At 44.5% G+C, this 12,966-nt stretch overlaps 1 protein-coding gene across 1 annotated transcript in view; it reads left to right on the forward strand.

Annotated features, from left to right (window-relative positions):
- The window catches only part of LOC144686134 (fibrinogen C domain-containing protein 1-like), a 30,809-nt gene extending 21,306 nt beyond the window's left edge, over positions 1-9,503 (forward strand). Inside the window, exons 6-8 of the mRNA XM_078551279.1 lie at positions 2,737-2,833; positions 6,795-6,974; positions 7,668-9,503. Coding sequence (XP_078407405.1) covers positions 2,737-2,833; positions 6,795-6,974; positions 7,668-7,927 — 537 coding nt within the window. The 3' untranslated portion in view covers positions 7,928-9,503. The remainder of the gene's footprint in view (positions 1-2,736; positions 2,834-6,794; positions 6,975-7,667) is intronic.
- Positions 9,504-12,966: the final 3,463 nt, after the last annotated feature.

The following is a 12,966-nucleotide window of genomic DNA, read 5'->3' on the forward strand; positions in this document are numbered from 1 at the left end:
AGCACTGACTCTTGCGGGATTCCACTCATCACATCCTGCCAATCAGAAAAAGACCCATTTATGCACACTCTCTGGTTTCTGCCAGCCAGCCAATCTTCTATCCATACTGATATGTTACCCCTACACCATGAGCTTTCATTTTCCGTAATAACCTTTGATGTTGCACCTTATCAAATGCCTTCTGGAAATCCAAGAACAGTAAGTTCCCTATATCCACTGTACATGTTGCTCCTTCAAAGAATTCCAATAAATTAGTTAACCATGATTTCCCTTTCACAAAACCATGCTGACTCCTCCTGATTACCTTGAGTTTCTCTAAGTGCCCAGCTATAACCTCCTTAATGATCGACTCTAACACCTTCCTCACAACAGACATTAAGCTAACTGGCCTAGTTTCCCGTTTTCTGCCTCCCTCCCTTCTTGAATTGAGGGGTTATATTTACCAATCTGATGAAGTCCATCAGAACCCAGAGACTTGTCAGCCCGCAGCTCCATCAGTTTGCTCAGGACCACTTCCCTACTGACAATAATTTCACCAAGTTCCCCTGTCCCTTCCACCTCCTGATTTGCAGCTATTACTGGAAAGCTTTTTTATCCTTTAAAAGGAACACAGAATCAAAATATTTGTTCATTTCTTCTGCCATTTCCTTATTGTCTATTATTAACTCCCCACACTTCACTCTCCAGAGGACCAACACTCACTTTATTTTCTCTTTTCCTTTTTTAATAGAAACTCTTGCTATCCATTTTTACATTTCTAGCTAGCTTCCTCTCATCCTCTAATTTCTTTCTCCTGATTAACCTTTTAGTTGGCGGATCTCTGCGCTCCTCCAGCTCTGGCCTCCCACAATCTGGCAGTCGTGTCTTCAGCTGCCTGGGCCCTAAGCTCTGGAACTCCCTCTCTAACAGTGCTCCAATTGTACCTCCACCATATGGACTGCAGTGGTTCAGCAACACCTCCACAAGGGCAATTAGGGATGGGCAATAAATCCTGGCCATGTCAGTGACACTCATGTCCCACAAACAAATAAAAGGAAAAATCCCTCCAGAAATCTCTCTGTCTGTTGCTCCCTTCTTTAAGATATTCCTCTAAGACTACCTCTTTGATCAAGCTTTCAGCCGCCTGTTCCTGTATCTCTTTATGCTCCTCGGTGTCAGATTTTGCTTGATAATCACTCCTTTTAGTCGGCTTGGGATGTTTCGCTACTTTAAGGGTGCTATATGAATGGAAGTGGTGGTTGTTGTACGAGAGCATTCTCTTACATTGGTTGCCAACCCTCCAGGATTGCCCTGGAGTCTCCAGAAATTGAACATTAATCTCCCGGACACTGCAGCAAGCAAAACCTGGGAGACAAACTACTGGGGCCATTGACAAAAGTTGTGCTTAATGCCCAAAAATTGAACACCTTGTGAATACGCACAATCAGAAAGCTGTTTTAGTGGAGGCAACTTTTCAGTTTTCATCTTGTGGCTTAGCCTCGTAGCTCTAACCTTTCATTGCCTCACAGCAGCATCAAACCTTGGCACTAATGAAGCTCTGAATTATGGTGATGACTAAGGAGGCCTCCACGCATCAACTCAGCAAATCCTGCACTTCCACAACTCTCCCTCCACTTCAAAGGGGATGTAGTATTAAGGCAGAGCAGTAGAATTAATATATCCAGGTTTTTTTGATGGGCTCTGGAAGTCTGTGGGGAGAGGATCTCTTCCTTTACACATTCCTTTCTGTAATATTGTCCTTGGCAGCACCAGGGCTACAAGTTCTTCACAGCAGCTCCCATCTTTATACCTACCTTGGTTACAGTCACAATAACAAACATCACATGTGAGGGAGGCCATTCAGCCCCTTTAGCTCATCCATCCTCAAAAACCGACAGACTCACCTACCCCATCCATGGTCACAGCATCTAATTGCTTCTTGAATCAATGGAGATATTTTTTCCTTCAGTGCTTTGATCACTCTGTGTTTCAAAGTTCTCTCTGACATCAGTCCTGAACTCACCTGTTACCAGTTTGTACCAGTTCCCTTGGGCTGCAATCAAGGTTTTGACTTGAAATAGTGGCTCATGATTTACCCTTTGCATTGCACCTTGTATCAAGATCCAACTGTGGCTCAGTGGGTAACACTCTGGTTTTTGATGTTGGAAAGTTAGGAGTTTGAGCCCCCATTCCAGGGAATTTAGCACCAAATCTAGGCCAACACTCCCAGTGCAGTACTGAAGGAACACCGCACTGTCGGAGGGTCAGTACTGAAGGAACGCTGCACTGTCGGAGGGTCAGTACTGAGGGAATGCTGCACTGTCGGAGGCTCAGTGCTGAGGAAATGCTGCACTGTCGGAGGCTCAGTACTGATGGAGTGCCGTACTGAGGGAGCACTACAATGTTGGAGGTGCCTCCTTTCGGGTGAGCTGTTAAGGCAGAGCCCCATCTGCCTTCTTCCCTCTGTGCCCATTCTCTCTGTGGGGCTGGAATTTTCCAACCTCCCGCACAGTGGGTTCCCCCACAGCGGATCCGGCGAACCATAGAAATCTCCGTTCACATCTGTGGGACTGGAAGGCTCCCCTGGCCTGAGGGGCTGGAAAATTCCAGCTTGTGTCTCCCACTTGATTAGCCAAGTTAGGGAGTGCGGAGAGGAGGTGACCACACCCTGTGGTGATTGTTTTGTTGAATTTTGAGTGCTCGTTGGCACTGTTTGATATTCACAGCTCTCCTCACATCTCACTGTGTTTTTTGCAGGTGTTTCAACGGCGGAAGGATGGATCAGTGAATTTTTTCCAAGGATGGGATGCCTACAAGAATGGATTCGGGAAGATTACAGGAGAGCACTGGTTGGGTAAGTGTACATGTTTTATTAGGAACAGGAGGAGGCCAGTAAGCCCTCTCAACCCTGTCCTACCATTCAAACTCTTTCGAGTTATCAACAGTCACAGATTGCAACTCTTTCGAGTACAATCACAGTTCTTGGTTTCCGGGAGTGGGACATGAACCCACAACCCTCTGGTTCAAAGGCGAGGGTGCTATGAACAATTAGATCACAGCTAATCTGTGCCTTAACCCCATTCACCTGCATTGGCTCCAGATCCCTTAGCACCCAATAAAAATCAATCAATCTCAGTCTTGAAAGATCCAAACTTTCCCCACAACATCCAGAGCTTTTTTTGAGGGTGGGGGGTGTTTCTCTGACAGGCTAGGCTTGTATCCGCTGGAGTTTAGAAGAGGAAGAGGTGACTTTTAAGATTTTGAGGAATCTGGATGGATGTGGAAAGGATGTTTCCTCTTGTGGGAGAATCTAGAACTAGGGATCACTGTTTAAGAACAAAGGGTCACCCATTTAAGACAGAGATGAAGAGAATTTTTTTTTCTCTCAGAGGGTCCTGAGTCTTTGGAACTCTCTTCCTCAAAAGGTGGTGGAAGCAGAGTTTTTGAATGTCTTTAAGGCAGAGGTGGATAGATTCTTGATAAGCAAGGGGGTGAAAGGTTATCGAGGGTAGGTGGGAATGTGGGGCTGAGGTTACAATCAGATCAGCCTCGAAGGGCTGAATGGCCGACTCGTGCTCCTGATTTGTATGTTCGTATCTTGTGTCAATGATTTACTCTGATGTGCTTGTGTCAGCTTGGTTCAGCCGGCAACACGTTTGTCACGAAGTTTGAAGGTGGTTTCTGTCTTCTGTGTGAGATGGTAAATCGAGGCCCCGTCTCCCTTCTCAGGTGGACATAAAAGATCGCGGGAGAGCAGGTGTGTTCTCCCTGGTGATGTCCTGGCCAATATTAATCCCTCAACCAAAGTCACAAAAAACAGACCTCAGGACAATGCTCAGCACTTTACAACCAATGAAGTACTTTTGAAGTGCAGTCACTGTTGTGATGTAGGAAACGCGGCAGCCAATTTGCGCACAGCAAGCTCCCACAACAACAATGGCATAAAATAACCAGATAATTATTTTTTAATGATAACGGTTAAAGGGATGAATATAGAATCAAAGAATGGTTACGACACAGAAGGAGGACATTCGGCCCATCGAACCCATGCCAGATCTCTCCAAGAGTAATTTAGTTAACCCCAAAGCCCTAGCCTTTCTCCACTGCCCTGCAGATATTTCCTCTTCAGGTGTTTTTCCAATTTATTTTTTAAAGCCACATTTGAATCTGCCCTCGCTACACTCTCAGGAAGTGCATTCCAGATCCGAATCATTCGCAACATAAGAAGGTTTTTCCTCATGTCACTGTTGGTTCTTTTGCCAATCACCTTAAATTGGTGTGCTCTGGTTCTCGATCTTTCCACCAATGGGAACAGTTTCTCTCTATCTACTCCATTCAGACCCCTCACCATTTTGAATATCTCTATCAAATCTCCGCTCAGCCTTCTCTTCTCCAAGGGGAATAGCCCCAGGCTTCTCTAATCTGTCCATGTATTTGGCCCAGGACACTGGGGTGAACATCTATTTCTTTGAAATATTGCCATTGGATTTTTTACATCTATTGGGCCTTTGTTTAACGTCTCATCCAAAAGACAGTACCTCCTACAGTGCAGCATTCCCTCAGTACTGCACCAAGAGGCTCAGCCTGGATTATTTATTTTTTCATGGGGTGTGGCCATCAGTGGCAAGTGGCTTGCTAGGCCCTTCAGAGGGCTGTTAAGAGTCAACCACATAGCTGTGGGCTATGGGTCTGGAGTCATACATAGACCAGGTAAGGAAAGCAGATTTCCTTCCCTAAAGAGCATTAGTGAACCAGATGAGTTTTTGCAACAATAGCTTCATGGTCACCATTACTGAGATCAGCTTTCAATTCCAGATTTTATTAATTGAATTTAAACTCCACCAGCTGCCATGGTGGGATTTAAGTCAATGTTCCCTGGAGCTTTAGCTTGGGCCTCTAGATTACTTGTCCAATGACATTACCACAATGCCACTGCCTCCCTCAGTATATGCTCAAGTCTCTGGGGTAGGATTTGAACCCATGACTATTGGGCTCAGAAGTGAGAGAGACGTTCACTGAGCCACAGTTAACACAGAGCAATGGTGTGAATGACTAGAACAGGCTGCTCTACATAAAAACAACAGTTACACTTGAACGGTAATTATGTACCATGGAAAAATGCTTTGAAATGCACCTAAATACTTCAGCCCCCGTCTTATTCTAATTGATTGGATTCCTATCGCACCAATCCCACAAGGTGAAGGAGCTAGGCTGGTAGTCTATTAATATATAAACATTGCATTGTTCCAGTCCACGGAGGCTACTGAACCTGTCAGACTGAGCATGGTTTGACTCTGCTGACTTTAGCTTCGCAAATTCTGAATGCAATACCCTGTTTGATCAGTCATTGACAAGTGATGCACATTGTCAGGAACAACAATCCCTGAATAACTTGAGGGGCTTATAAGTCAATCCACTTTCTCTAATTAAACATTACAGCCAGGTAAAAGATGCTGTTTTTTTTCAAATTAATGCAAAGCTGTTTGACTCCATCTGTCTCCCTCTCCCCACTGCTCAGTATGGAGACCTGAACAATTTTCATTTAAACTCCCAGGCAAAATCCAGCAGTTAACTCAGGAGACGATCTCAATTCTGCCACTGAAGGATTCCACTGAAGGTGAGACAGGTGGCATCACTAGAACCATAGAAAAGAAAGAGGCCATTCAGCCCATCGTGTCTGCACTGGCCGACCAAAATAAAAAACTAGCCCCCCCATTCTAATCCCGCTCATCCCCAGCTAATACTCAATACTATTCTCCCAATTGCACCATCCTCATTAGCTTTTACTCTGTGTGCTATTTGATCCAGGCAGGGAACCAATTTGTTTTATTTCTCAAGAGAAAAATGAAGAAACAGTTGCATTTCTATAGCACGTTTCATGACCACAAGACTTCCAAAAGCGTTATACTGCCAATTAAGTACTTTTGAAGTGTAGTCACTGTTGTAATGTAGGAAAAACAGCAGCCAATTTGTGCACTGCAAGCTCCCACAAACAGCAACGTGATAATGACCAGATAATGTGTTTTTATTTAAATGATGTTGATTGATAGATAAATATTGGCCAGGACATCAGGTAGAACTCCCCTGCTCTTCTTCAGATAGTGGCCATGGGATCTTTTACATACATTGAGAGGAGAGACAGGGACTCCTCTGAAAGACGGCACCCCTGACAGTGCAGCATTCCCTCACTACTGCACTGGGTATGCCAGTTGGCGACGTGGGCTTGAAGCTCTGGAGTGGGACTTAAACCCACAGCTCTCTGCCTCAGAGGCAAGAGTACTACCAACCGAGCTACAGCTGACAACCGATGGCTGTTGGTCGATAGTTGACAAGATGGTAGGAATAGCAATCAAGATTCGCCTGCTGCACCCACTATCTGCAATAACGCTTCGGGACCCAGTTCCTTCAACTGGATTTTGATTGCGATTCTTGAAGTAAAATCCCCCCCTCAAAGCCACGTCCCTCTGCTGAATCACACCGGACCCCCGTTGCAAATTCGGCAAATTCACACCAGCAATTGAGGAACGCATCAGAGGGATTCTCACTAGCGGGATTTTATGGTCCCGCTGAAGGCAACAGACTTTTGAATGGCTCGTCGCATTTGACTGCCCCGCACCTGCCGCGACGGGGCCATTAAATTCCGCCCCTCAATGTCTGGAATCTTCTTCTGCCCCGATAACCTCCTCCTTACACCAACACCCTCCTGTCCCCCATGATAACTTCTCTCTGACCCTGATAACATCTTTCAATCCTCTGCACTGCCAACCTCGTGATTTACCCTGTTTGCTGAAAATTAATCTTCATTCCCTCCTTAGGTTTGAAGAGGATTCACGCTCTCACCACTCAGTCACAATACGAGCTCCGTATCGAGATGGAAGACTTTGAAAACAGCACGGCCTATGCTCAGTACGGGATGTTTGGGATTGGACTGTTCTCTGTCGACCCAGAGAGGGACGGTTATCCATTGACTGTGGCAGAGTACTCCGGAACTGCAGGTCTTAACACCCTTTCTGACTCAAGGACTGAAACCCGGTGAGACCCTCCTGGGTCAGGGGAACACAAGGTGGGGTGATGAGCGGGCATGAGGAGATTATTGGGGGAGGATGAAAAGTTTATTGAGCAAGGAGGAGATTATCAGAGAGCGCAAGGAGGTTGTGGGTGTTGGGAGGGGGTGGCAGGAGGAGGTTATTAGGATAGACCAAAATGTTTTACAGCCAGGGAAGGGCGATACTTTTGAAATGTAGTCACGGTTGTAGGAAACACGGCAGCCAGTTTGAGCGCAGCAAGTCCCACAAACAGCATCAAGATAATGTTTTATTAGTTGAGGGATAAATATTGCCCAGGACACCAGGGAGAACACCCCTGCTCTTCTTAAAATAATGCCATGGGATCTTTTACATCCACCTGAGAGGGCAGATATGGTCTTGGTTTAAGGTCTCATCTGAAAGAAGGCACCTCCAACAGTGCAGCACTCCCTCAGTACTGCACTGGAAGTATCGGCCTAGATTTTTAAGTCTCTGGAGTGGGAGTTGAACCTCCAACCCTCTGACTCACAGGTGAGAGTACTACCAACAGAGCCTTGGCTGACAACAAATGGTTGCAGAGCAATAGGTTTCCAGATGGTAGGGACAGTGCAGACAAACAATGTCATTCAATCCGTTGCAGTAACCACTGGTTTCTTTCCTCAGGGGACTCCCTCCTGAAGCATAGCGGCATGAGATTCACTACCAAGGATCGGGACAACGATCACTCAGAGAATAACTGTGCCACCTTCTACCGTGGGGCCTGGTGGTACCACAATTGCCACACCTCCAACCTCAATGGCCAGTACCTGAAGGGCCATCACACCTCATATGCAGACGGCATTGAATGGTCCTCCTGGACTGGCTGGCAATATTCCCTCAAATTTATTGAAATGAAGATCAGGCCAAGGAACGGAGGCCAATGACGAGAGGTTTAGCCATGTGATCCTTTAATCCTTGATTGTTGCAAAGTTGTGAGCCCATGGAATACTTTAACACATAATTCGAACAAAATATTACATAGAAACACACACTTACAAACTCTCACTCACTCACACACACTCACAGCCACACATGGACTCTCACTCACACTCTTGTACTCTCTCATACAGACACACCTGCAAACATACACAAACTCACACACAGACACACTCTCTCATACACACACCCGCAAACATACACAAACTCACACACAGACACACTCTCTCATACACACACCCGCAAACATACACAAACTCACACACACTTTCTCTCATACAGACACACCCGCAAACATACACAAACACAGACACACTCTCTCATACAGACACACCCGCAAACATACACAAACTCACACACACATTCTCTCATACAGACACACCCGCAAACATACGCAAGCTCACACACAGACACACTCATACAGACACACCCGCAAACATACACAAACACACTCTCTCATACAGACACACCCGCAAACATACACATACACTGACACACACTCTCATACAGACACACCCACGAACATACACAAACTCAAACACACATTCTCTCATACAGACACACCTGCAAACATACACAAACTCACACATAGACACACTCTCTCATATACACACACACACAAACTCTCACACATGTACACACTCTCACACACAAACTTTCTCTCACACACATATTATACGCAAACATGTGCATATATACATTATGAGGAGAGATCACATAAAATATAGAAGGTCTGATGATCTGATTGAGGTTTTTAGGAATTTGAAAGAAATTGGTAGATAGAGAAAAACATTTTCTACTGATGAGGTGGGGAGGGGTGGATGATGTCGAAGACAGGGGAGACACAAGTTTAAAATCAGAGCCAAGCCAGAACCAAGGAAATACTTCTTCACAGGGTGATGGAAGTGTGGAACTCCCTCCCACAGAAAACAGTAGATGCTAGCTCAATTAATAACTTTAAGTCTGAGATGGATTGCTTTTTGCTAGACAAGAGTATTAAGGGATATAGAGCCAAGGCAGGTAAATGGAGTTAGGGCACAGTTCAGCCATGATCTCATTGAATGTTGGAACAGGCTTGAGGGGCCGAATGGCCATCTGTTCCCATGGTCCTATATAAATATATAGATGTCTTGTGACGTCCTTTTTATCTGTTGCTAGGTGCTGCTATGGTGATAACTCAAAGCATCCATATCCTTTAAAATGTTCTGGTTCCCTTTAATGTAATGGTTCCTACATTGTGCTATCGAGTAGTGCCTGGGTCCCATTGTTGGAGAAGTGGAAATCCAGTGGGAGAAAAAGAGCAGAAAGTGAACATGGACTTTGGGTGGAAGGGGGGAGACCCTGTGGGTTCCTGGGACAGTTCATGGGGTGGGTCCAACTGAACTATCAAAAAATTAAGGGGAACGGTTAGGGTAGATGGAGGGAAACTATTTCCGCTGGTTGGAGATTCTCGGACTAGGGGCCATAATCTAAAAATTAGAGACAGTCCTTTCAGGAGTAAAATTAGGAAACACTTCTAACCACAAAGGCTGGTAGAAATTTGGACCTCTCTTCCACAAATGGCAATGATACTGGATTAATTGTTAATTTTAACAGTCACTTGGTAGTACGGAACTTGAATATCGCTGAAAAGAGAGACATGTTGCTGAAGTTTTTCATCTTGCACTCATCAGGACAAATGCAAGAATGCCAAATTTCAAATGATCACAATTTATACTACAGGAGAAAAGGGTGCTAATTGGCTAGCAAATCAACTCTGATTAGCCGAGGCGTTAATTTTAAATCTGAGATTGATAGATTTTTGTTATGCAAAAGGTTTTATGGGATATGGGGCAAAAGTGAGTTTATGGAATTAGATCCCAGATTAGCCATGATCACATTGAATGGCAGGACAGGCTCGAAGAGCTGAATGGCCTCCTCCTGTTCCTAAGTCTCCCTCTGTGACCCTCCAGGGTTCTTTTGGTGAACATCTTTTGTTGGGACTATGGATTTACTACAAAATTTTCTCCATTATGAAAATGCTTACTGAGAATGAAGTAATTACTTTCAATTCATTTTTATTGATTTCATCTTTAGCTTGACTGAAAAGTCTAACCCCCACATCACAGCCCTTTCCGAATTATATTGAATCTATTCGAGGTCATGTTTATATTGACACTGTTGGGTCGGTGTGAAGTGTATTAGGATGTGCATCTGTTCAAGGGTTGACACTATTATTCAGGGTAATATTGGTTTTTAGGGGACTCAATTATGAGGATAGGTTGTATAGAGCTGTCCAGAGAGGAGAGATTGAGTAAACTGGACTGATATTCTCTGGAGTTAGAAGAATGAGAGGTGATCTCATTGAAATTTATAACATTTTTCAGAGGGTTTGACAGGACAGGTGCTGAGAGGCTGTTTCCCATCATTGAAGAGCCTAGAGCTAGGGGGTGGGGAGGGGTGCGGCAGTGAGGGGGTGGTTGCAGTCTCAGGATTAGGAGATGCAGGGAAATTTCTTGACTCAGAGGGTTGTGAAATTTTACAATTCTCTAACCCAGAGAGCCGTGAATGCTCAGCTGCTGAGCATATTCAAGACTGAGGCTGATTGATTTTTGGACATGAAGGGAATTAAGGGATCTGGGGATCAGGTGAGAAGGTGATGAGAAGGTAGAAGAGCAGCCCTGATTTCATTGAATGGTGGAGCAGGCTTGAAGGGCCTCCTACTGTATTCTCTTCATTATCAAAGATTATGATCGCAGTGCTTAAAATGTTAAAAGGAATTGATATACAGAGTAGATACAAAGAGACTATTTTGTCTGATGGGAGAAGTCAAGAATGAGGCAACATAATCTTTCAACAAGAGCCAGGCCATTTAAGAGGGAAATCAGGAAGGGTGTTTTCATACAAAGGTTGGTGCACATCTGGAACTCTCTCTCCCAAAGAGCTGTGAACGTGAGGGGTTAATTTGAGCTTTCTAGACGGAGATCGATAGATTTTTGTTCTGTAAGGGGATACAGAGATCTGGAGCAATGACTAAGATTGAGTTGAGGTCCTTGGTCCAACCATGTTCAGCTACTTCATCATGACCTTCCCTCCATCATAAGGTCAGAAGTGGGGATGTTTGCTGATGATTGCACAGTGTTCAGCACTCCTCAGATACTAAAGCAGTCTATGTCCATATGCAGCAAGACCTGGACAATATTCAGACTTAGGCTGTTAAGTGGCAAGTTACATTTGCATCAAACAAGTGCCAGGCAATGACTATCTCCAACAAGAGGAAATCTAAACATCTCCCCTAGACATTCAATGACATTACCATTGCTGAATCCCCCACTATCAACATCCTGGGAGTTATCATTGACCAGAAACTGAACTGGACTAGCCATATAAATACTGTGGCTACAAGAGTAGGTCAAAGGCTGGGAATCCCGTGTCAAGTAACTCACCTCCTGACTCCCCAAAGCCTGTCCACCATAGCAGTGTGTACCATCTACAAGATGCACTGCAGAAACTCTTCAAGGCTCCTTTGACAGTACCTGCCAAACCTGCGACTTCTACCACCTAGAAGGACAAGGGCAGCAGATAGACGGGAACACCACTGCCTGGAAGTTCCCCTCCAAGTCACTCACCATCCTGACTTGGAAATATATCGCCGTTCCTTCACTGTCGCAGAATCAAAATCCAGGAACTCCCTTCCTAACAGCACTGTGAGTGTACCTACACCACATGGACAGCAGCGGTTCAAGAAGGCAGCTCACCACCACCTTCTCAAGGGGCAATTACGGATGGGCAATAAAAGCTGGGGTTATCATTCATGTTCACATCCCTTGAATGGATAAGAAGAAAAGATCAGCCATGTTATAACAGAATGCGCATACGGGAGGGGTTGAGTGGTCTCATTCTGTTCTGAATATTCCTAAATGCAATCCGCAAAATTAGAGATAAATTACAGAAAGCTGTAATCAAGTGAGAGAGTGGAGTAATCAGCCCTGGAAACACAAGCAGTGATGTGACCTAAGCAGGGTGGGTGAAATCAGAGGGGCTCTAACCCCCTTAGATCCCAATTCCAGCTCCATTTCCAGTTGGCCGTCTCATAGATAATCTCATCGTTCAACCGTTCGATCTGTTGATGTAATAGATTGTCCAAAAATAAACTGTGCTTAAAGACATTGGGAAACGTTTCATATTGATTACCAACAAAGGATATTTACCAACCTTGCTTCCCCTGTGCTTTTTTTTCTTTATTCTGTCATGAGATGCGGGTGTCACTGGCAAGGCCAGCATTTGTTGCCCATCCCTAATTGCCCTTGAACTGAGTGGCTTACTCAGCCTTTTCAGAGGGCAGTGAAGTGTCAACCGCATTGCTGTGGGTCTGGAGTCACATGTAGGCCAGACCAGGTAAGGACGGAAGATTTCCTTCCCTAAAGGGCATTAGTGAGCCAGATGGGTTTTTCCAACAATCGATGATAGTTGTCATGGTCACCATTACTGAGACTAGCTTTATATTCCAGATTTATTAATTAAAATTAAATTTCACCAGCTGCCGTGGTGGGATTTGAACCCATGTCCCCAGAGAATTAGCCTGTGCCTCTGGATTACACTGTCTCCTTGTGTACAGCTGCATATCATTTTCAAATGAAACACTTGCATAGAGATTTTTCATTAAATATTCCATTAAATATTCACACGATTGTGAGAATTTTTATTCTGCAAGTTATTACTGGATTTGATTACTCTATATTGATTTTTTAAAAAACCTCCAAACTTCAACATCAATATTAAACTTCAATATAGCGTTAATAATGATTGAAATTATATTGTTTTCCACCTCCACTTGCCTGGATGAATGCAGGTCCAATAACATTCAAGAAGCTCGACACCATCCAGGACAAAACAGTCATCAGCACCTCAACCACCCACTTAAGCATTCACATTTGATTTTAAAATGAAAGGAAAACTTGCATTTTTATAGCACTTTTCATGATCTCAGGCATCCCAAAGTGCCTTA

This window comes from Cetorhinus maximus, chromosome 10 (assembly GCF_964194155.1).
Source record: "Cetorhinus maximus chromosome 10, sCetMax3.hap1.1, whole genome shotgun sequence".
NCBI classification, from domain to species: Eukaryota; Metazoa; Chordata; class Chondrichthyes; order Lamniformes; family Cetorhinidae; genus Cetorhinus; species Cetorhinus maximus.